Below are 25,744 nucleotides of genomic sequence, written 5' to 3'. Positions count from 1 at the left end.
TCAAGAGTTCATGTGCACCTTAACCATTTTGTCACTATTATGCACACAGGTTTTCAGTGATACTAGAAATAAGTACTTCCTGTATTTTTTTTTTAATTATTTTATATATTGCATGTGTCCTTGATGTTTTAGTGTTTGGTCAAGGTTTATTGACTTTACTGAAGTAATTATGAAATGTCGCTCTTATTTCTTTTCCTGTGAAAAGCATTCTTTTACATACTCCTAATACTTGTTTGATACTTGTAGATTTGGGAACCTCTTTTTTTGAAATGGCTTAAAACATCCCCAGAATGGCACCAGGGTGGCTCAGTCCGTTAAGCGTCCGACTTCAGCTCAGGTCATGACCTGAACTGTGACTTCAAGCTCCCATTGGGCTCTGTGCTGACAGCTCAGATTCTGTGTCTCCCTCTCTCTGTTCCTCTCCCACTTGCACTCTGTCTCTCTCTCAAGAATAAGAAGATTTAAAAAAAAATTCCCAGAATGAGTAGATGTTTGTTGAAGGGGAGTTTTGCTATGTAGAAGCTAGTCTAGTTAAGAATATGATAGGTTCATAACAGAGAAAGACAGATACCATATGTTTTCACTCTTTTGTGGATCCTGAGAAACTTAACCGAAACCCATGGGGGAGGGGAAGGAAAAAAAAAAAGAGGTTAGAGTGGGAGAGAGCCAAAGCATAAGAGACTCTTAAAAACTGAGAACAAACAGGGTTGGTGGGGGGTGGGAGAGAGAGGAGGGTAGGTGATGAGCATTGAAGAGGGCATCTTTTGGGATGAGCACTGGGTGTTGTATGGAAACCAGTTTGACAGTAAATTTCATATATTAAAAAAAAAAGAATATGATAGGCTTTGGGGCGCCTGGGTGGTTCAGTAGGTTAAGGGTCGGACTCTTGATTTTGGTTCATGTCATGATCTCGTGGTTCATGGGATGGAGCCTTACATCAGGCTCTGTACAGCATAGAACCTGCTTGAGGTTCTCTCCCCCTCCTCTGTCTCTCTCTCTCTCTCTCTCTGCCCCTCCCCCACTCTTGTGCGCACACTCTTTCTCTCACTCTCTCCCTCAGATCATTTTTTGTTTGTGAGAGACAGAACAAGTGGGGATGGGGCAGAGAGAATCCCAAGCAGGCTTCACATTGTCAGCACAGAGCTTGAAACCATGAACCAGATCATGACCTGAGCTGAAACCAAGAGCTAGACACTTAACCCACTGAGCCACCCAGGCACCCTTCTCTCAAAAATAAATGAAAGTAGCAGCCTTCCCTTTTTTAGGAAAAACAAACGGGATTGCCTGGGTGGCTCAGTTGGTTAAGCATCTGACTTCGGCTCGGGTCATGATTTCACATCTTGTGGGTTCAAGCCCTGTGTCAGGCTCTGCTGACAAGCTCAGCCTGGAACCTGCTTTTGATTCTGTGTCTCCCTCTCTGCCCTTCCCCCACTCATGCTCTGGCTCTCCCAAAAATAAATGAAAAAACACTTAAGAACAATACAATACGCTTCTAAAATGCTGAGGTTTGCTTTTTTTTTTTCTTTTATTTTTAAGTAATCTCTGCACCCAGCATGGGGCTTGAATCCACAACTCAGATCAAGTCACATGCTCTACCCACTGAGCCAGCCAGGCATTACCTTACCCCCTTATTTCCTTAAGTCTGATGTAACTCTGACTGAAACTGACAGGTAACTATTTAATAATGCCAACAGTTGATTATGAAGGTTGAAATGTGGAGAGAAGTACCTGTGTCTGTTGGGACTACTAATGAGATACCTTGAATTTGTGAAACACAATATCCAGTGAAAAATTTGGTTGAGAGATGCCCATTTCCTAAAATTTTATGTAGTTTTGAATTGCTCTTTGTGGAAGGGAAGCACTCAACCATTACAACTTGTTTGTGGGGGAAGGGTGGGTTATAGAAATATTTGCTTATTCTAGGCCAAGCTGTGCATTATAATCCTTGAATTGCAATGTTGCATTAAGCTATCTTTGCAGAATGACGAATTATGAAAGCAATGTGGTTGTTGAAGAAAAATCAAGGAAAAAGTACTTAAAAAATTAAGAATATTACTACATCCTGAGATGTCAAATACTTAGTAATTTAGATAACTTCTACAGTTGACCTTTGAACAACACAGATTTGAATTGTATGGTTCGACTTACATGTGGGTTTTTTAAAATATAAATGCAATACTGTAAGCATTTTTCTTAGGATTTAAAAAAAAATTTTTTTTTAGTATTTATTTTTGAGAGAGACAGAATGCAAGTAGATTAGGGGCAGAGAGAGGGAGACACAGAATGGGAAGCAGGCTCCAGGCTCTGAGCTGTTAGCACAGAGCCCGACACAGGGCTCGAACTCACGAGCCGTGAAATCATGACCTGAGCCAAAGTCGGATGCTCAACCGACTGAGCCACACAGGCGCCCCTTTTCTTAAGATTTTAGTAACTTTTTTCCTTATTATTTTTAAGGAGCATGTGAACAGGGGATGGGGGGAGGTAGAGAATCTTAATCTAAGGCAGGAGTGGATCTCAAAACCATGACATCATAACCTGAGCCAAAATCAAGCTTAGCAAACAGTCACCTAGATGCCCCTCTTGCTTATTGTAAGAATGCAGTATATAACATACACAGAATACGTGTTAATAAACTTATTGGTAAGGCTTCCAGTCAGCAGTTTTTGGGGAGTCCAGTTCCGTTTGGCTTTTTTATTGCACAGTGGGGAAGTGGGTGCTCCTTGCCTCCTGTGTTGTTCATGGGACAGCTGTATATCATGTGTGCTCCTTAGCATCTTGAACATCTCTCAATGTCAGTATGTTGTCATTTTTAAATAATTGTTGCTGCTTGTATTAATCAGATTGATGTACTGAAATTCATTAAACCAGTCCTATATTGTCAGGCACTTATTTTCTAATTTTTCACTGTTAATATGTCCAAATCCTTGTTTGCTTCAGATGAGTTCTCAAAAGTGAGATTGAGCCAAAGAATGTGTACAGGTTTAAGGCTTTTGATAAAAAAAAGTCCCATTGTCCGCTGAAAATAATGGAACCAATTCATAGAAAAAATGTATAAATATGACCATTCCAAGTTTAAAATATTTTTGCTTATTTGGTAAATGAAGTATGGTAATTGATATCATTTATGCTTTCATTATAGTGATGTTGAATTAAAAAAATCTCCTTAAACCTTTAGTAGTACTTGCTAATAACCTGTTTGTGTCCTTGGCCCATTTTTTTGTTGTTGTTGGTATTTACCAATAATAGTAAATGATGTAGTAGCAGCAGCTGCAGCAGCAACACTTCCTGTATGCCAAGCACCATGTCAATGTTTTCTGTACTTTGTTTATGCCTCCTACCTCACCAATGAGACAAATACTATCAATGGTACTGATTTTACTGTTGAAATGTCTGGTTTTTGGAGGAATTGGCTTCCCAAAGGGTGGTGTACACTATTCAAAGGGGTTGACCTTGAAAGTGAAACAAGTCTGACCCTAGTCTCAGAGCTCTTGACCATTAGGATGTATTCTTTTCATGCATTTTTGTGTATGTTATTAAGAACTTGAATTGTGGACAAATAGACATTACAGTTTTTTGTAACTTTTATTTTTCGTTATTTTTGTATTTTAGTGTTGTATTTTTATGTTCTATTTAGGAAGTTTTCGTTAGTCACTATTGCAAGTGAAATTTGGTCATGGTGGCCATGGCTTGAACTTGTGGGGATAGGTATCTTCCATTTTGGTTTAAAAAAAATTTTTTTTTGAAAACAGTGTTTACCTAAACTTTTAATTTGCAATTTTTAAAGTTACTGACTCAGGTCCTGTTCAAACCTAAACCAGGATAGGGCTGATCAGAATACAGAAAATACGCAGAAGCATCTGTCAGTTGAGATTGACTTTTGGTTGTCATTGTTTTAAAACTAATGTGACATAGAAAAAATCTTGTGCTATCGAAGGAAAATTGTGTTAATCTTATTAAACTTCTCTAAGTGATGTGGGCAAGATTCCTCAGGGTATGTTGAACAAATCAGTGAAGGATATGTAATTGTAAGTGACTGTTAATATTTTAATACTTAAAATCCGAATCTGACACTTCAGGCTCAACAAGGGTCATTGAAATAGGTCAAAAGAGGATGAGGGACGCCTGGGTGGCTCAGTCGGTTAAGTGGCCGACTTCGGCTCAGGTCATGATGTCGTGGTCCGTGAGTTCGAGCCCCATGTCGGGCTCTGTGCTGACAGCTCAGAGCCTGGAGCCTGCTTTGAATTCTGTGTCTCCCTCTCTCTGACCCTCCCCCATTCATGCTCTGTCTCTCTCTGTCTCAAAAATAAACGTTTAGGGCCGCCTGGGTGGCGCAGTCGGTTAAGCGTCCGACTTCAGCCAGGTCACGATCTCGCGGTCCGTGAGTTCGAGCCCCGCGTCGGGCTCTGGGCTGATGGCTCGGAGCCTGGAGCCTGTTTCCGATTCTGTGTCTCCCTCTCTCTCTGCCCTTCCCCCGTTCATGCTCTGTCTCTCTCTGTCGCAAAAATAAATAAACGTTGAAAAAAAAAATTTTTAAATAAACGTTGAAAAAAAATTTTTTTTTAATAAAGAGGATGAAATGGTATTCGAAGTGTAAAACCGTGTACTAGATGTAAAGAGACCCAACTTTATAGTCATACAAATAGGAAGTTAGCATTATATTAATGAGTAAGAATTAGGTTTTACTTTATGAATTCTGCATATGTTGACAATACAAAAGTTATTAGCAGAAGCACTAGCATCTGGATAGCATCCAGAGTGTATTCCATTCTTGAAAGAGCAACCAAATTTGGGCTGCTACTATGTTCAAAGGGACATTGACAGATTTAAATTGTTGCATGGGACTTCTTATTTTCACAGATGGTGAGGATAGACAGCACTTTGAATAAGATGATTTATGTTAAAAAGAAAATTTTAATGCTAATGAAGAGACAAGGGAAGAAGGAACTAAAGAAATTAGTTAAAAGCCAGTTAGGTTTTAGAGTTGAGTATCTTTAAATCGTGGATTCCTTGACTTTGGTGGCAGTTCAAGAAGCTAGATAGATTATTAGTGAGTGAGCAAGGATGTTAGGGGATTTTAACATGTTCTGAAGAATTGTGAGGCTGTTGAACTACATGATTTAGTTTTTTCATCTTAGAGATTCTGGGAATATTTTTAAAACCTACAGTTTAAAATTTGTTGTTGTATTTCATTACCTATTTATACTTTGACAGGAACAATCTTATAAAAATGTTTATTAAAATTTGAAGGAAACATGTAAAGAAAATACGTAAAGCATCAGCAAAGATAATCACTATTAATATTTGCTATCTTCGTCCATTTTTCTGTCTCTTAGCTATGGGTGTACCTGTACATCTCTATATTTTTTTCATAGTATGTATTTTATATATTTACAGGTTTTTAGCAATGTAGAATTGTTACCATATGTAGTTTTAGAGCATTTGTTGTGTAAGTGTTTTTCGCTTAGTTTTCTACAACATGTTTTTATTAGGGGGTTATCTAATGTTTTTTGTTATAGGGATCTATAAAAATTACAGGCATCAAAGTTTCTCATTTTCAGTTCCAAATAGGATGACCTGAAATTAATTTAACATTGTCAGTTGCTTAATTAATGCAAGTATATAGACCTACCCGTTGCTTGCCACTTAACTTTAATTAAGAATTTTCAGGGGCGCCTGGGCGGCTCAGTCGGTTGAGCTTTCGACTTCAATCGGGTCATGATCTGGCGGCTTGTGAGTTCTAGCCCTGAGTCGGGCTCTTTGCTGACAGTTCAGGGCCTGGAGCCTGCTTCATATTCTGGGTCTCCCTCTCTCTCTGCCCCTCTCCGGCTCATGCTGTCTCTCTCTGTCTTTCAAAAATAAACATTAAAAAAATTTTTTTAAAATAATAAAGTATTTTCAAAGGAACCTATAGAAACATGTACTGGTTTACTTAGCTATAGCAGAGGAAATGCCATTTCTCTTCAATTGGATGATCATTGTTATATTAGTAAATCTAAGAAAAATGTAATTTTGTTATTTTCTGGGAACTTGTTAAAGTGTGTGACCTTGTATATATCATTTTCCCATTTGCCTAAACTAGCTTTAAGAAACTTTGGAACAGGTAATATTACACATGTAAAATACACCATCTGTGTTCCAGCCTTGTGCTTGGTTCTGGTAGCTGCTTCTTAGATTGCCATGTTTGTTCTCTATTTGCATTTTTCCCCCCTCCTGAATAATTTTAAAATTCTAGGCATGATACTTCACTTAGGAACTTGAACGTGGCTTCACCTTGTAAGAAGAAAGATAGTATGTATCATCGCATAACTATCAAAATAATATATAATATTCAATATTCTGTGTACAGTCCATAATAAAATTCTCTAGTTGTCACCAAAAAATGTTCCCTATCCAGTCAAGGTTCATACATTGCTTTCTTAATCTAGGAAAGTCCTTCCTTTTCCCTATTTTGTATGTATGTATTTATTTTTGAGGAGTTTCAATCATTTGTATTGTATAATGTCTCTACAAACTTGAAATTGATTGTTTCCGTATGTATAGGTTCAAGTATTTTACCAAGGATATTGCATAGGTGATGTGTTTGTTACATCAGCAGGCATATATGTCAGATCAGTTGGTTTAAGTGGTGGCATTTATGTCTCCCATTGTAAAAGTACATTTTTCCTGTTAAAATCGTATTCTTTTTGGTAATACTTTGAGATCATGTAAATCCTGTTTCTACTCAACAAGCTTTTGCCCAGTGATTTTAGCATACGTCAATAGTCGTCTGAATCAATTCTTAAATTGATGTAATCTTTACCAATCTAACAGTTTTAAGAAGTATCTTTAAAATTTTTCATTTCAGTATGTTTTTCTTTAAAACATTTGATTTTAAATGATTTGTTTTGAGTTTCCTGCCTTTTATTTTCTCTTCATACTTTTTGGGACTGTTGCATGTTTTGTGTTGAGGTTTTGACAGTTGCATACATAATTTTTTACATTTAAATTTTGACCCATTTATAATTTATTTTGGTGTACTGAGTTTGTTTTTAGATGGCTGTGTGCTACCATTTATTGAATTATCTATTTCTCCCTATAATTTATAATATCTTGAGTATTCTTAGTTTAATTCTTAGACATAGCAGTTAGAATAGCTTATCTAAAAATGGCTAGCGTCCCTTTTTGTGACCTGAAAATGCCTTAAAAATAAAGTATACTGTTCTTTTTGCAGACAGATGGACAGTTCATTGTTGGCCAGAGGTAAATAATTGAATGCAATAAAGATAACAGGCAGAGAACAAAGAAAGGGGGCCAGATTGAGTAAGAGGGAACCAAGAGGGACAAGTGATTTATAAAGGGGCAAAATAAGAGCTTAGGATTGTTAAAGGAGGACAACCTAGTGCAGATGATGACACTCTAATTGGGCAGAGAAATTTATAGTATCGGAAAAAGAAACTTTGTCAAGAAATTGTGAAAGGCCGTGTGAAGTAGAAAATCTTTACACTCCAGATTTAGTCATGTATTTTTAAAAATGCCAACTCATTGCTGCCATCTAGTGATACTTTTTATATTGAAAGAAAGATGGGAAATAACATTAGTCATGTATCTAATTTGAATTGTATGTATAGGGTAGTTAAAGGGTAATAAAGAAAATTTTAAGGCAGAGTTCTGAATTTTCTAGTTTGAGGCAAGTTATTTTTCTTAGTATGATTTGACATCTGATAAGCCATACAGATGTTATCTTTGATTTATTTTTTTCTGGAGTAAAAGGTAATGTGCTATGAGCAAGTTTAAACGTGATTAGTCTAGGTGTATAGGGTAAGCAGGTAGAGGTTTAGCTGAAATTTTTTTTTTGAGCAGCTGGCAAAAGTTTATTAGAATATAAGATGGGAAAAGAAGAAAATAGTATGAAAGCTCTCTTTACAGAGAGGGGACATTCAAAAGTGAGGATTGGCTGAAATCTTAAGTAGAAACCTTATGGCTTGTGTACTTAACTTTCTGCCGCTGGGATTTTTGTTTGTAGTAAATATGCCTAAATATTACTACTGTGATACTAAACATAGTCTGAATGAGTGGCACAGTTTTGTCAAGCATTTATCTTTCCAGTCCTTTTCCACTAACGGTACAGTTCTGGTGTCCCAGACGTAAAAGCAAGGGAGTCTTGGTTCCAGTTATAAATTTGTTTTGGGCCAGCTCCCAGCAAAGTCAAGGACTTTCATAACCTATGTTTTTGGGCCCTTTGAAACTCTTCATAATCAGAGAGTGTAATCTGCATCTCCCCTTGCTGCCCCTCTTCCCAGCAGAATTTACTTGACATTTAATGTGAACTTGAGAGATGGAGTAGTCATTATAAACATCTCCCAAATTTTTAGTTAGATTGGCAGTCCCAAGTTAGGTTGGTCTCAAGAGGGCAAAGAATCGGGATAGTGCAAACCTGAGAATGAACAGTTGAAATAAAATTTGACAGGTTTGTTTGCATTCCAAACAGATGGAGATTTTATTTACCTTTTTTTTTTTTGGTTTTAGGATATAATTGGAATGGCAGGAGTGTGAATAGAAACATTTCTATATCCACAAGTCTTAAATATTTGTCCATCACTGCCACTAAAATCTCTTGGTTTTATTGCTTCAGCATAAAGCCTATGATCAGACACATAGATCCTTTGGTGTAATGCAATAAAGGTAACTGAGTAGTCCTAGTTTAGATTTACTTACCAGATAAAACACGCCTTAGATTCTTTGGGATAAAAATATATATGTAAAGTATGTAGTATGCAAACACCTGCGTGCATGTGCATCTGTGCTAGTTTTGAGTGCTACAACCCAGATAACCTTTAGGAAAATGTTCATTCTTTCCTTCCATTGTATTTACTGTGTTCGAATTCTGCTCTTCTGGAAACCAGATCTGTTTAAATCTTCAGCAGTGAATTACACAGGATGCAGAGTATCCAGGGAACATAATCATTTCAGAAGTCTACCCTGTTCATTTTACTTTTTTTTTTTATATAAATTGTTTTAAATGTTTTTATTCATTTTTGACAGAGACAGAGCATGAGTGGGGGAGGGGCAGAGAGAGAGGGAGACACAGAATGGGAAGCAGGCTCCAGGCTCTGAGCTATCAGCACAGAGCCCGATGTGGGGCTTAAGCTCACGGACTGTGAGATTGTGACCTGAGCCAAAGTCAGACACTCAACCGACTGAACCACCCAGGTGCCCCTCATTTTTTACTCTTTGAAACTAATTTTAGGAAAGAACCTTTTTTATTCTGTGTAACTTTTATTTATTTAGATGTTTAAGAAAGAATGAATTTGACTTAGAAATGGGTTCTGTGGGGCGCCTGGCTGGCTCAGTTGGAAGAACATGCGACTCTTGATTTTTGGATTGTCAGTTCAAGCCCCACATGGTGTATAGAGATTACTTACTTCCCTACCTACATACATAAACTTAAAAAAAAATTTTTTTTTCTGATAACGCCTGAAACTAATAACAACACTATATGCTAACTAACTAGAAATAAAATAAAACTTTAAAAAAATGATTTCTCTGAGAACACTTTAAAAAAATTTTTTTTAAGTTTATTTTTGAGAGAAAGACAGGGCATGAGTGGGGCAGGAGAGACAGAATTCAAAGCAGGCTCCTGGCTCTGAGCTGTCAGCACAGAACCTCATGTGGGGCTCGAACCCACAGGCCGTGAGATCATGACCTGAGCTGAAGTTGGGATGCCTAACTGACTGAGCCACCCAGGAGCCCCTCTCTGAGAAAACTTTAAGGATGTTACTAATTTCATCTATGAGGAATAACAGAACATTTAGAATGTGCTAGCAACTTGTAGTTGTCAGAAAAATGGGAGAAATTGTGGAATTTATAAACTAGCTTGAGGAACTAGACTATGAAGGTCATAATAAGCATTAACCGAAAGCAAAGGACCCACAGGACAACATTTAAAAATATTACTGCTTTATCTTTTGTAAGCATGTGACTTTTATGTGAATAGTTTATATGTGCTTCCTTTTACCGTACAGTTACATATGTTGCTTTTCGATCTAAACATTTAATCATAATTCCCCACATTATTTAAAGTAATTGTTTGTTTTTGTTGAATCTCTACACCCAATGAGGGGCTCAGGCTCCACCCTGGGATCAAGAGTTGCATGCTTTCCCACACTGAACCAGCCAGGCACACCTAAAGTGATGTGCAGATTAGTCTAAAGACTGTAATTGCTGGTAATTAGAATGCTGAGGTAAAAATTAAAAATCTGCTGTACAAAAATGCATGTAGAATATAACATGCTATAGATATTTGTAAGGTAAAACAAAAGTTAACTTGTTCTGCAACTGCTTTTATACTGAAATCTGATGTATGTCTTGAAGACTGTAGCATTTGGATCTGATTATTTAAGCTAGGCAGCACTTCCACCCATATCTTCTTGCCTAGCACTTATTTTTAAAAAGCTAGGAGAAATCTGCCCAATGAGGAAAAATTACTCAAGTGTAAACCTTTATGACCCATAATATAGCCTCAAATAAATTCATTTACATCTGTTCCATTTCTGTTAGGTCGAGAAAAATAATTAGGAAGTAAAACCTCTAATGACTAAAGTCCATAAAAATACAACTCTGCCAACAAGGTTGGCACCTTGGAATGACCTGTGACAGTTGAGAAGTAAATGAAACAACATATTTAAGGAAAGAAAATGCAGTGATAAAATTTCATACCCAGCAAAACTGACTGACAAGTATAGACCGCATAGGCCAACTGTTAGTAACATGTAAGAACTGAGAAAATACTCTCATGAATTCTGAGTAATACGTTAGAGATAAACCTGAGATACTATAATTTTAAGTCATGGTAGAATTTAAGCAGTAATATCACAAAAAAGACTTGTGTGTGTGTGTGTAATTGCACTAAGAGTATGAAATTATGGGAAATCCAGACTGGGAAACTTGAGGTTGAATACCCTGTACTCTTCAAAGAAGTTGTTTTGAGTTAAAGGGATGGAAGGGGAACATATCTAAAAGAAGCCATAAAAGACACATCAAATTCGCTTTAATGGGTAAGACTACTAACTAGGGATATACATCAACGTGATAGAATTATTTTGAAAAGAAAGTGATTATGGCACACCTGGGTAGCTCAGTCCTTTGAGCATCTGACTTTTGATCTCAGTTCAGGTCTTGATTTGAGGATTTTGAGTTTGGGCCCTGCTTAGGGCTCTGTGCTGGGCTTGAAGCCTTCACAAAAAAAAAAAGTGATAGTTAACTTTTGGAGGTTGGAAAGGGATTGAGAATGGAATGGTGCACATAGAGGGCTTCTTAGTTTTGAGATTTTGTAGACGCTCTGGTACCTAGAGATTTTTACAATAGTGCCTTGTACTCACCCACACTTGGAACAGGAAACACACTCTGTTTCAACTGCTTTTCTTAAAATTGGTTCCCTTGGCTATCCAGTAAATGGATATTTGGGGATTCTTCAATTCCTGAGTCTATTTCCCCCACGTGGGCTGTTGCATGGGCCGTTGGCTTCCTTACCAGCCTGGCATTTTGGCATTTTCCTTGGGGTACCTTGACACTAAAGCTCACTATCTAGTTGCTTTTATCTGGGGATTCAGAAAGATCAAAAACTATGCTCTGCTGTTGGTGCTTTCTTTTGAGAATCTGTTTTTTCCCAAGAGTTTCTTTGCATTTGGGATATTGGTCACTATCCATCCCTACCTCCCCAACAGAGATTTCAGGGGTAAGGTACCTTAAGGATTAGAGGTAGGGTGAAATGTGAACTGAGATAATTTGCATTTGTGAAATTTGTAAAATTTTGGGGAATCCGTTCCTCTCTTCAATAATTTTTTTTTTTTTAATGTTTGTTTATATCTGAGAGACAGACACAGAATCTGAAACAGGCTCCAGGCTCTGAGCTGTCAGCCTAGAGCCCTACATGGGGCTCAAATCCACGAGCTGTGAGATCCTGACCCAAGCCAAAGTTGGATGCTTAACTGACTGAGCTACCCGGGGCCCTTTCAATAAAATATTAAACAGTAGTATTACTAGAGTGTAAACTCTGAGGAATTATAGCTGTTGCTGTTTTTCCTCTGAAGTAGCCTTGGTAGCTCGTACTTCTCAGATACATGTTCAGTGAAAAAATGTATTTATTTGTACTAACCCTTTTTTTTTTTTAGGAAGATGTGTTTGTCCTTGAACCGGGATTAATGAATCTTTGTGGGTTCATTTGTCTTTACTATTGCTCATATTTTGATTAAATCCTTACAGTGAGTATGGGCATTGAAAGCTATACCATTCACTTTAGCCAAGCCTTTGAAGTTGAGGTCAATATATTATTTTTCTGTTAACAATTCATGATTCTTGTAGCAAATTTAGAAACCATATATAATCACCTAAAAGATAAAATCATATTCTTAAACTCAGATGGCACCCAAAGTTACCACCTTCTTATTTGTGTCTGGATGTTTCTTTACTGGCCTTTCCAAATGGAGTTGCTTAAGAATTAATCCGTAATGCCCAGTGGCATTCTTTATATATAATGAATTCTATATTTCTAGATTGGTACAATCTATATACCTACCATCTTTGTGAAAATTGGAAAAACAGTCATATAAGTCCATTTGTTTTGTGGTTCCAAGGAGTATATTTGAAGCAGGCTTAAATGTGAAGCAGGCATTAATGTCCATTGTTTGGTGGTTTACTCTCTGGTTCAGTATACTGATAGCATGTAGAACCATCCTCTTTTCCCTTACAGGTAATTTCTAATTAAACCCAGGAAGATTTTTTCCTGTATTTATTATTATTTACCATAACATGTAGAATTTATGTTTGTTTCTCATGAAAAACATTTGTAGAAACCTGGCTTAAGTTGTCCCCATTTACAATAATAGGAAACTTTAATAGCCAGCAGTAACATTTGAAACCAGTTACACCTTTCATTTCATTTTTGTTTTTGGTGTTCGAAGGCTTTCTGGCACTCACACTTAGAGTTGAAAATGTGTTCATGACTCTCACGACTGCTGTTTGATAAATTTTTATTTCTTAGTCTTAAAATTTAAGAACTGTTTATAAAGCTATAATTTAGAAACCAAAATCAAATAAAGACAATTTCTTCAATTTTAGAATGGCTAGGAGGGAAAAATGGTTTTGGCAGCTTTAAAATCAGTACTGTTTGTGGGGCGCCTGGGTGGCTCAGTCGGTTAAGCGTCCGACTTTGGGTCAGGTCATGATCTCATGGTTTGTGAGTTCAAGCCCAGCATCAGGCTCTGTGCTGACAGCTCGAGGCCTGGAGCCTGCTTCCGATTCTGTGTCTCCTCCTCTCTCTGCCCCTCCCCCACCAGTGCTCTGTCTCTATCAAAAATAAATAAATGTAAAAAAAAATTAAAACAGAAATCAGTACTGTTTGAAAGGACTAGGTGTTTTAAGGGTCAGAATATTAGTGGTCCAAAAAAAAAATACCAGTGGTCTGTATAAATGATGTTGTAATATTTTGTTAACATACATATATAGAATATATTTTTACATAATCCATGAGAACTAGTTTGTCATGATTTCTCCTGAGGATTGGAAAGAGACTGATATCTGATTTGAGTTTCAAAAGGATGAATGGGGAAAAATTAATCTTAAGAATGTTACTCTAAATCTAAAGTGGGTTCATCTTCAGTTTGGTAGTTGGAGTGGGAAGGGGCAGCAGATAAACAAGCTTAAAGAATGTCAAAACTTTTCTCACATAAAAAAAGACCTAAGATGGTAGTATCATGAATCTCCATGTAATTGTGATTGAACCTTTATAACATACATAAAGATAATTTTTGTTTTGAAAAAGTCTGAGGAAAGTAGTTTTCTTGGTCCCCTTTTGATTCATGCAGTGTTCTACTTAACTAGTTTTATCATCATCATCATCTAGTAGTAAATGTCCCAACTGTATTTTGTAGATTATCACATAAAAATAAAGTAGGTCAAGAGTCAGTACATTGTGTAAAGTGCTAGTACTGATACTGGAGATACCTCTGGCATATTATAAGTCAATTGAAGTACCTGGAAATAGTTCCAGAGTGAATGAGTTGGGTCTATATATTGCTTTAGTATAATAAGGTTAATTATACTTGAGGGTGTCAGCTGCCCACATTTATCTAGCTAAAGAATGGTTGTTTGTGGGCAGAATTCAGACTTTTATATATCTTTGGAATAGTTGAGACTCGTTTTAGTAATAGCAGTGTGCAAAAAGGTGGAGTTCTTTATACGTGGCAAGGAATGGTTAGGTTAGTATGAGGGGTAAGGTTACAAATCTGAGAAGTTTGTAGTAGAAAGCTTAAGGATTTCAAATTTGCTTCAGGACTTTAGAACAGAGATGGTCACTTATAATTAATAATGTCCGTGATTGTGTTACTAGTAGTCTCTGAAGAGGACCCCCCCCCCCAGCCCCTCATGGGATAGACTTGGGGAAGAGGGAGCTAAATTTTTATAAGAATACATATATTCAGGAGCTCTCCTCTGTAAAACAGTCAGATAACTTGCTGCTATGACAGTCCTTTTGGTTGACTGATACTCTAGTCACAGTGGTTCAAAATAAGGAGTAGAAAGTTTCATCGAGGAGTATTTTGTTTTTATCTCCTTTTCACCTGAATGCATTTTTTTTCCTTCCAGCTTTTCAGCTTTGTGAACAACCGTATCATCAAAGACCATGGCAAGCAATGTTACCAACAAGACAGATCCTCGCTCCATGAACTCCCGTGTATTCATCGGGAATCTCAACACTCTTGTGGTCAAGAAATCTGATGTGGAGGCAATCTTCTCAAAATATGGCAAAATTGTGGGTTGCTCTGTTCATAAGGGCTTTGCCTTCGTTCAGTATGTTAATGAGAGAAATGCCCGGGCTGCTGTGGCAGGAGAGGATGGAAGAATGATTGCTGGCCAGGTTTTAGGTAAGATCTGGGTTGAATTAATTTTTTCATTGATTGTATAATTCACATACCGGTCATTTTTCTTTTTTTTTTTTTATGTTTATTAGTTTTGAGAGAGAAACAGAGACCCATGTGCATGTAGGGTACTGGTAGAGCGAATCCCAAGCAGGCTACATGCTGATAGTGTGGAGCCTGACACAAGGCTCAGTCTCACAAACTGATGTCATGACCTCATGAGCTGTAGTCAAGACTTAGACTCAACTATCTGAGGCACCCAGGTGCCCCCAGATCTAGATTTTTCTATTCAAGCTTCTCTTTTTCTGTCCCTTTTCCATTAAGCTAACAGTCAAAAAAATGTTAGGGTTGTAGGTATAATTGGCTAAGGATTTTATTCCATTTTGTGTAACAGAGTTTGGATAAGCTTCAGTTGGCAGTCTTGAGTAAGGTCAGGAGAATAGGAATGACGTGTTACATAAGGAACAGTTGCTGCCTAATAACTGTCCTACCATTCACAGGAGGGATGAGGTGAAGACAATATAGCTTAGTCATTCTTGAGCTGTGGAGCCGGGTGCTTGGCTCTGCATTGGCGATTCATAACTGTGTATTGGGCAGTCTGCATAGCTTGGCTGAGCCTTAAATTTTCTTAGTTTTTAAAAACTGTGCCTCAGAGTTTATTATCTATTCTTACCTGAGGTAATAGTACTTTGGTGTTATCAGGAATTTGTCTTAGTTGAGATGATTCATGAGAAGCTTCAAGTATAGTCTAGCATGTTACACTTAATAAAAGGTACTTATTATTAAATATATTTCAGCATTAGCAGCACAAAGTGGTTTTGTCGTAGGTGTTAGTTTTCCCAATAAGTGTCTGCTCTGATCTAGTATGTTCAGATATATTAGAATGAGATTTAAGCCCTATTTAATAATAGTTTATATTCTAAACTTCAGAAGATTTCATTACATATTAAGACTTAGCACATAAGTCTTACAGAATTTCATCTCCTTGAATAGTTTTCTAACAACTTACCAGTTGCTAAGATTTGCTGTCAGAATCATAGTAATTTTATATAGCTTATATTTTCTTGGGTGTGAATAATATTAGGGAAGTTGAAGGGTTCAGTAAGAGAAGTCAATTTCTCTTTGTTTTTTTTATGAATAAAAAGGAATAAGCACATATATTTTGAATGCCACATAATGGCTAGTGGCATTGTTGATGATACTGTGGTTATCAATTTAACAATTATTTAGGTTTATAAAGTTTATAGCAATTCATAATTGAGAACTTAGTTTTCTGATGATTCCTGTAGAGGCTTATTTAAGTTTTCATTTTGTTTTCAGCATTTTCAGGACTTTGTATTCAGTTGTATAATGTGCAAATTTGAATTCCAATTTAAACATTTTAATTTCTAACTGCCTTCCTCTGCAGGTTGGAGTGGGTTCTCTCCTCCTTAAGTGTATTCATGTTGGTGATTTTCCCTCTAATACTAGATAAAACTTGAGCATTTCATAATGATTGTAGCATTTAATAAATACTTTATATCGTGATTTATTGTAAAGCTTCAACAGCTTTTTAGACTATTTTGGATGTTTATGGTTTTTCAGTGGCTATTTCATGAAAGCTCTTTGATTTTAGAATAAAAGTTTATTGTAATTTGTATTTCACTTGTAAACCCTTTTCAAATGCTGTTTTAGAAATCTTAACCACAATGGATTGGGAAGGAAAAATATTGGAAGTTAGAGAACCTTGTAATCCTTGATATTGAAGATAAAAGTAACTGTTTTAATTGAGAATACATAAGAAACTTCCATACCCACTTGTCCTATATTCAAACTATAGGAAAACTCAAAGTATAGGAAAACTTTGATACCTGTAAAATGGGTGTGGTGGCAAAAGTGAACTAAAACAGTTTTCTATCATAAAATGAAGTCAGGTTTTTTTATGATACTTGTTTATTTTTTAATGGTCATGGAAATTTACTAATACAAAAATAGAAGAATTTAATGAGCATGTGTGTATGTACATCTCACCTGTCTTACCAACCAGATACCAACATTTGACTAATCTTGTTTTCGTCTGTTGTTTCTTTTTTTCCCTTTTTTCTCTTAAATTTTGTTAGAGTCAAGTCTCTTTTTAAGACTCCAGCATATATTCAGCAGACTGGGACTTTTAACAAAATGCAAACCACACTGCCCTTATCACATACCAAAATAAAGCCTCCCAGAAATTCCTTAATGCCATCAAATAATTCATTCCATGTTTAGAGTTCTTCCTTTAGAGTCTGAAACTTTTATTGTTATTATTTTTAATGTTTATTTTGAGAGAGAGAAACAGTGTGAGTGGGGTAAAAGGGCAGAGAGAGAGGGAGACACACAATTCAAAGCAGGCCCCAGGCTCTGAGCTGTCATGTCAGCAACAGAACCCCACTCAAACCCATGAACCTCGTGAGATCAGTGACCTGAGCCAAAGTTGGATGCTTAACTGACTGAGCTTTCCAAGCATCCCTGGTCCCTGGTTGCAAACTTTTTTTTTTTTAAGTTTTTGTCTTGTGGTTTGTGGTTGGTTTTTTGTTTTTTGTTTTTTACTTTTTATTTTTTTGAGAGAGAGCTAGGGGTAAGGGCAGAGAGAGGTGGGGACAGGATCTGAAGCAGGCTCCGTGCTGAAGGCAGAAAGCCTGATGTGGGACCAAACCCACGAACTGTGAGTTCATTAACTGAGCAGGGATAAAAGTCAGACATTTAATTGACTGAGCCATTCAGGTGCCCCTCAAACTTTTTTTTAAATAACTTGATTAATTCAAATCAAGATCCAGTTCATGTCTGTATGTGTGTTTGATTAATTCCCTCTTAGATGTTTTTAAATCTGAGTTTTCCTGTCCTTCTAATTTCAAAAATGTATGACATTTAATTTGTTGAAGAAAATGTGTTCCACACTGTGTGCTGATTGATTCTTTGTGGTGTCATTTAATTTGTTGTTTTCTACCTCTGTTTTGTGTAATACTGCTACATCTAGAGCAGTGCTGTCCAATAGTTGTATAAGAGAATATATACTTAAAACACATCTGAATTCAGACTAGCAGCTTACTTCCTTAGACTGCAGATCTAGAGGCTTGATAAAATTCAGATACTATTTATTTTGGTGAAAATATTACATGGACCGTGTTCTGTGTTTTATATTATACCACATCAGGTGACCTAATATGGTCCCATTTTTAGTGATGTTAAGGATAATTTGTGGGTTCTGAGTTTACATCCTGACACATCAATGATAAGGTTTCCCATCAGTTTTTAACTTTAATGGTGATTATCCATTGATGATTATTGCCTACGTATTTCATTAGGGCTTGCAAAATAATTTTTCTAAACTGATATCTAGCAATCATTAAATATAATCATTGCTTAATAATATAAACTCTTATATTTTAGCTTTTTTTATTTTTGGTTTTTTAATTTTTCTTAACGTTTACTTTTTGAGAGAGTGAGAACATGGGAGCAGGGAGGGGCAGAGAAAGAGGGAGACACAGAATCCGAACCAGGCTCCAGGCTCTGAACTCAAGAGCCGTGAGATCATGACCTGAACCAACGTCGGACACTTACCCCGCTGACCCACACAGGCACCCCTAGCCTTTTAAAAAAAAAAAAAAAAAAAAGCTCTAGGGGGTGCCTGGATGACTTTGTGAAACCTCCAACTCCTTAATTTCTGCTCAGGTCATGATCACATGGTCGTGAGTTTGAGCCCTGTATTGGGCTCTGGGTTGACAGTGTGGAGTCTGCTTAGGATTCTTTCTCTGTTTTCTCAAAGTGGATAAATAAAAAAGTAAGCTCTGTTCTACACCCAGCATGTGTTGAAGAACTTGCAACCCCAAGTACAAAAGTTGCATGTTCTACCAACTGAGCTAGCCAGGCATCCCTATAAACTTATATTTTAAATTGATACATTTTCGTGCATTGCAAATCATTCCTTAGAGCTTAAAATATTTTTTCTGTGGCCAGTGGATCACCTTCAAATTGGTTTCTATGTCCTTGAGACACCTTACTCTTGTAATATTTTATTGCATCTTTAACTTTCTGGCATCACAAGATATTTCAGGTCATCTGATAGATTTCTTGACCTAAATCTCGATTTGCCCCTTTTTTCTAGGAGCCTTGGCTCCTTTAAATGGCACTTACATAGAAACCATGATCTGTACACTGAGAGTGTTTATTATTGTTGAATTTTTAATAGCTTCTGTCTAGTTTCAGCGGGAAGAATAGGAGCACCTTGGTTTTTAGAAAACAAAACATAATTTTATGCATTGTGCCACAGTTTTAAAATAACTACGCCTATTAGGTTTTGTTTTCTGTTTTTTTTTTTTGTTGTTTTTACCAAAATTAAGATTATTAAAAGCAATTTTAGCTCTTAGTTTCTTTTTATTAGTATATATCCTATTCTGGATATCAGCACAGTACTATCGTTTAAATCATCACTTGAAATAATTCTTCTATAAGGTTGTGTAATTAGCATGATACATAGTTTATTGTTTTTGTTTTAGAAAATTTTTAAAAACTACATTCTCAACAATAAATGTTAAAAATTAAAAATGCGTTTAGTGAACTAAGAACTGAAGAATATTCATAAATGTAGTGGTGCTCAGCAGATAGTGTACTGAAATTCTGTTTTTCAGTTGGTCATTTGATGAACTGAGTTTTGGAGAGCTGGTTTTTGGCAAATGTATTCTTATTAGAATAAGAAAGCAATCATTAATTCTTTTGTTAGTGGGTAACGGTAAACAGCTGGCCATGTTGGAATATGTGTTTTAAAAATGACAGGCATATGGAAACTAGGGCTTTTCCTTTGTTCCCTTATTTCCCTTTTCTTTTTGTTCATGTAACAGTTGCTAGGCAGTTTAGTCTGCATAATATATATTTTTTTAATGTTTATTTAGAGAGAGAGAGAGAGTGCAAGCTGGGAAGGGGTAGAGAGAATCCCACTCAGGCTCTACGTCCAGCACAGAGCCAAAGTAAAGAGTTCGACAGTTACCCAGTTGAGCAACTCCACGTGCCCCTGCGTAGTATTTCTTAACCAATTTTTATTCATCTTTACAGCTGATTCTGTTTGTAAGGGGAATGAGAATCTGAGGGCACCATACTCTATATTCATGAATTGCTGTATATTTTATATCTCTGAGGTCACTCACTCATTCCTAATACATGCTCTGAATAGTGAGTTTTAGTGGCAGTTGAGGGTAGAAGGTACCAAAGACAAACCTAATGTTTTATGTATAATGAATACTTTGTTACAGAACAGAGGACAAAGGAATGAAAGACTAAGTCTTAGCCTTATAAAAATTCATGAGCCCCTTTTATCTAAGGAAAGATGAGATAGGTGTTAGTCCTTTGTTGACTTATATACTGTGTACGCATTTTAAAACTAGTTTAAGATATACCCTACCCCACCTAGAGTTGTCATTAAAGTTTTTGTCTTTGTTTTTGCTTTTTCAGATATTAATCTGGCTGCAGAGCCAAAAGTGAACCGAGGAAAAGCAGGTGTGAAACGATCTGCAGCGGAGATGTACGGGTCAGTACCAGAACACCCTTCTCCGTCCCCTCTACTCAGGTCCGGAACTTTATTATTTATAACTGCATTGTGTCCATCAGTGGGCATCTTCTCTATCTGTTTTCTGGATGTGGGGAGGGTTAACTGTAGTATGTTTTATCTGTGTAAAAGTGATGCTTTATTAATCTTGTATTAGTATACCTCCTTTTCGCCCATTTCCCAGAGAATTACTAGAATTCCCTGAGGTTTTTACTTACTAAAGAGCAGTTTGATATTTTTAACATAAAATGAAATCCTTCAAGAGGAATTGTTTAGTTTAAGAAGCTGGGAAATAAGAAAGGGAAGGAGGGTAGCATAAGAATGTTTGGTTTATTGTTGTATTTTTCAGTGTTCCTGTATTAGCTGTTAATGTTGTATGTTGAAATTGTAGCATACTTGTGCCTAAATTTGCAAATTGGCTGCTGCATGTCCAGTGGCCTCTAAAATGATTGAAATTTTAGTGATTTGTTTGAATGATTGGATATTATTCCATGCTAATCTCTTGATCTGTTTGTTATGATTGGTTTTGCATGGTTTTTGTTTTTGTTTTTCCCATCTACTGTTGTAAATATACATCAGCAGCTCCAAATTAATCCTTTTTGGTATTTGTTTTTCAGCTCCTCTTTTGACTTGGACTATGACTTTCAACGAGATTATTATGACAGGTATGTTAAAGGTGTTTTGTTTTGTCTATTCTGGTTAAAAGCCATTTAAGTAAGAATCATTTTATTTTTCAATTTTGTAACAAACATTCCCTTTTGTAGTAATGAGCAATAAGCAGGTTGTCAGAGTCCCCCCTTTATAAACAAAATGAAAAATACTTTCTTACAAATTGTCAGAGGTAGATGAGGATGGTGTTTTTGTTAGTTTCAAAGAATCAGTTTATATATGGTCTGGGCATATGGGGACATGTCCATTGTTTTGTTTGAATATGTATGCCAGATAGAGAAGTAAGGATTCATTGACTGCTAAATGAGGAAATAGAACTTAATTAGCATTTCCATGCTCTCTTCATTTTGTCCCTGTCACATACTTGCCATTTGGCTTTGCTTTGTAGGGGATTACAACAAATTTTTTTTTTTTTTTAAAGATCCCTAAGTCTCCCTTGAGTAAACCAACTAATACAAAACAGGATACAGTGAGCATACGTAAACGAATTAACAATATGCACTCCAGACACCTGTGTTGTTAGCTCAATCGGTTGAGCATTCGATTTGATCTCTACTCAGGTCATGACCTCATGTTTCATGGGATTGAGCCCTGTGTGATGCTCTTTGCTGACCGCTTAAACTTAAAAAAAAAAAAAAAAAATCCTCTCCTTGAAGGACATTTTAAGAATTTGTGTTAGGAGGTAAAAGGTGTTGAAGACTTGCAGACTGGGGATGGTGGTAACACCTTTCTAAAAGACAAGGAGGTTGGAATAATGGTTGGAGAGTGTGTGAGTGTGTGCATGCACGTGCATGGGCACATACCTTTAGAAAAGCAATATTATTTGTTGGAGCATGCTGAGAAATAAAATAGGAATATATGTGGATAGGCATAGGTTATGGAAGGTTATGAATGATTTAGACCTGCTGATACAGGAATTAGTTCTTGGGGAATGATATAATACACAAAAGATATCAGTATCATACTAGCATTCTGATAACAGTTCTCATTAACATTAAAAAAATATTAGTTTTATTTGGTTTCCTGCTTTTAAAATTATGCATTATATGGAAGTGTATGGTGTATGCTGATACATTGGACTTGATCTAGTATAAATTTTTCTTTGGTGTTTTTCATCTTAGGATTTCAGTATTCCAATGATTAGTATAATGTTAATATATAAGAAAATTAATTAAATTTCTGCTTTGGGAGTAAAAGTAATAGATTTCTTGATTTGGGAATAGCTTTTTTTTCACACATGAAAAACTTTTGAACTGAGTTGATGAGTCATGCTAAGGCAGTTGGGTAAAGGATTATCAAATCAGCCAGTAAACACCTGTGTAAAGATCTGAGCGTGTATGTTTTTTCTGTTTGAGAAATATATGGGCTGCGGTAAGCTAGTCATTAATAGGCCAAAAAGAATTAAGAACGGAAACATAGTTTGGGCCTACATTGTTAAAAGTGTTTAAATGCCATATTAAAATTGAGTATTCTTTGTGCATCATCAGTATAGCTATTTCATTTGTCCTTAGTGATTTCTTCATATTTTTATGTCTATTTATGTTTGAACACATGTTTTGAAAACCATGATGATTTTCATATTTTGGAAATACTAAAATACAAAAGATGGCAGTTGAGAGATCTGGGCATCTCTTTGCTCCTAAAAATGTGATCAATGGTTGGGTGACTTCAAGGGACAGAGAGAGACCTAATGAGTTTATCTGAAGCAGCTGCCCTTTACTCTCTTAAAAAAATACTCATGCCCAACTATACCTGTAGGGATTCTTATACATATGGTCTAGATAGATGCTTGAGTGTTGGTGTATTTTTCGTAATGCTTCTCAAGAGATTTTGATGTCAAAAAGTTGAGAATCCTTGATTAAAGGATGAGGAAGTAGTTTTGTTTCTTTGATTCTTACCCTATTTCTTTGTCTATGAATCTCTTTAGAAAAATTCTAATACATTTATATATGTATGTATAATTTCTGGGGTATCCTGGACTCTGGCACAAAAAACTCCTGTTTTAAATTTTGTACATAGAGAATTAACGTGTACAATCCTAACTTCATGACAGTAGTCCTCTAAAGTTTTACTTTTAGTTGTCTTGGTGAGGCAGCAAAACATTGACCATTTCTATCATGCCACTATAAGTATGTTTGGAAAAGATTTTTTTGAGTGAGGAATTTTGGATGAGTTAAGGTATCAAAGCAAGGAATAGTAAGGAAATTTAGATGTTTGCAGAAATACCTTCAAATTTCTTGCCACTGCTCTTTGATCCTAAAAATTAGTGGCGGTGTCACTGTTGACCTCATTCTTCAGTTTTTCAAGAGGCAAGAGAATACCTTTAATTACTCTGGTGTATTTGCTTGGTATTAATAGAGTTTCAGTGAAAAGTAGTAGTTTCTTCCATTCTAATCTCAGCCAATGGAAAAAGCCTTATGATGACTGATGGAGCGGCCAGGTAGTAGCTGGTAAAGAGCGGATTCAAGTATAGTACTGAGGTCTATAATGAGAAAATACATTTAGTCAAGCATAGAGAAACTAGTCAGGAAAATTGCATTAGAAAATGTCACTGAGGGGCGCCTGGGTGGCTCAGTTGATTAAGCGTCCGACTTCTGTTCAGGTTATGATCTTGCAGACCATGAGTTTGGGCCCTGTGTCAAGCTGCGTTTTGACAGCTCAGAACCTAGAGCCTGCTTCAGATTCTCCCTCTCTCTCAAAACTTAAAATAAGGATTAAAAAAAATTTTTTTTTAAATCACAGTGAGAAGTCATTCTGAAGATACTTATTTGGAAAGTTAAGATTTGTATTAATTGTCATAACAACATAGTGGTCCTAAATCAACTATGTTGGATTCTTTATTGAAATAGGTTATTGATAATGGCTCTGAGATGAGCTGAAAGCTCTGAATCTTCCTATGTAAATGGGTTAAATCAGTGTTTATTTAAACCTTTTAGTCATACCTTTAAGAACATAAGATTCACACAAATATTTCAAGACCTAAAATCGGCATTTCTTAATTAGCTTTCTGGGATCTTGAGTTCTACTTATTTTTATGGTAGAGAGGTAGCTGATCTGGAGCCTATAAAAAAAGAACAATTGAATCCAAAGACCTAATATTTAGCAAAGAAATTTTTGACTGAAGTCCTGTGTAATCTCAAGTTTCTTATCCCTAATATGGAAATAATCTTACTAATAGAGTTGCTATGAAGACTAATGGAAACATGAAAGACTAGAAATTGCATTATAAATGTGATGACTCGCAAATATCATAACTGTTTACAACCAATCAATAGAATTCCCAGTCTTTAGAGCATGAGGATTCATTCCTGTTAATTATCAAGATCTTCACATTTCTTATATGCAAAGTTGCTGCAAGTTACACTTCTGGATTATCAGAACGAAGGGAATTGTGGATACCCCTCCAGTCCTCTTCCCCAGAAAACTAACATCTCTAGCGTACTCCAGTTCTCTTTAGGTGTGACAACCGTCTTCTCAACTTTAATGCATATTGAAATGCTTAGTATTTTCTAGTGTTTTCTGGACCTCTTTTTAATGGTTAAAAGATTGCTTTTATAAACATAATCACACCGCCATACTTAATATTAATCTCATCAGTTTTTCATAGATCTCATTTTGTGGGTTATACTTTGTGTTGTTAAGCATGTTTCAGTGCCACCTGTATTTGTGAACTGGTGGATAGATCTGCGGGCTTGATCAGATTTCAGGTTCTATCTTCTTTTTCTTTCTCACCACCCCCCCCCCCCCCCCACATAAGGGAGTGTGTTGGGAGTAGTGGGGAAGGAGCCCAGAATACTTCATAGAGGTATTGTGCACTTTAATCATTAACCTGATTTGGCAGAAATTTTAAGAATACAGGAGGCATTGGGTGTTTTATAAGAAGAAACACTTTAGATATCAGGAAATAGATAATTAACACTTTTGTTAGAATTAGAGTCACTTGGTTTTTATTGTTTTGTTTTGAGAGCCCTCTCCTACCTGTGTTGTATTTTGTTTGGGGATGTGTGATCAAGACCCAAGGATTGTAAAATACTCTTTATCTTTAAAACTGGAGGGCAGGGGCGCCTGGGTGGCGCAGTCGGTTAAGTGCCCGACTTCAGCCAGGTCACGATCTCGCGGTCGGGAGTTCGAACCCCGCGTCAGGCTCTGGGCTGATGGCTTAGAGCCTGGAGCCTGTTTCCGATTCTGTGTCTCCCTCTCCCTCTGCCTCTCCCCCGTTCATGCTCTGTCTCTCTCTGTCCCAAAAATAAATAAACGCTGGAAAAAAAAAAAATTAAAACTGGAGGGCAATCAAACTTTAAAACTTAAACCAAGTTACTTATATTTTAGTATTTTGTCTCCTGAGGGAGACAACAGGATCAAATTCTATAGCCTTAATGCTGCCACCTGCACTGCAGTAATGTTACTGATTTTAATTCAGGGTGTGGGTGGAAAAATGCAAAACTGTTACCTGTGATCATTTTTTTTTTTAACATTTATTTTTGAGAGACAAAGCACCAATGGGGGAGGGGCAGAGAGAGAGGGAGACACAGGCTTCAGGCACCGAGCTGTCAGCACAGAGCCCCACGTGGGGCTTGAACTCACAGACTGCGAGATCATGCCCTGAGCTGAAGTCGGACGCTGAACCGAC

The 25,744-nt window shown here is 36.6% G+C and overlaps 1 protein-coding gene across 10 annotated transcripts in view; it reads left to right on the top strand.

Moving 5' to 3' along the window:
* Positions 1–25,744, top strand: part of HNRNPC (heterogeneous nuclear ribonucleoprotein C) — a 55,623-nt gene that overhangs the window by 12,437 nt on the left and 17,442 nt on the right. For 8 of the 10 annotated variants that reach the window (XM_006932709.5, XM_011283110.4, XM_011283113.4 and 5 more), the window contains 3 exons: positions 14,620–14,897; positions 20,352–20,466; positions 21,063–21,110. In XM_006932709.5, coding sequence (XP_006932771.1) covers positions 14,657–14,897; positions 20,352–20,466; positions 21,063–21,110 — 404 coding nt within the window. In that variant the 5' untranslated portion in view covers positions 14,620–14,656. The remainder of the gene's footprint in view (positions 1–14,619; positions 14,898–20,351; positions 20,467–21,062; positions 21,111–25,744) is intronic. The other 2 variants (XM_011283116.4, XM_003987428.6) reach the window with 1 other exon arrangement.

This window comes from Felis catus, chromosome B3 (assembly GCF_018350175.1).
Source record: "Felis catus isolate Fca126 chromosome B3, F.catus_Fca126_mat1.0, whole genome shotgun sequence".
Classification (NCBI taxonomy): Eukaryota; Metazoa; Chordata; class Mammalia; order Carnivora; family Felidae; genus Felis; species Felis catus.
This window is presented reverse-complemented; position numbering and strand designations above follow the sequence as displayed.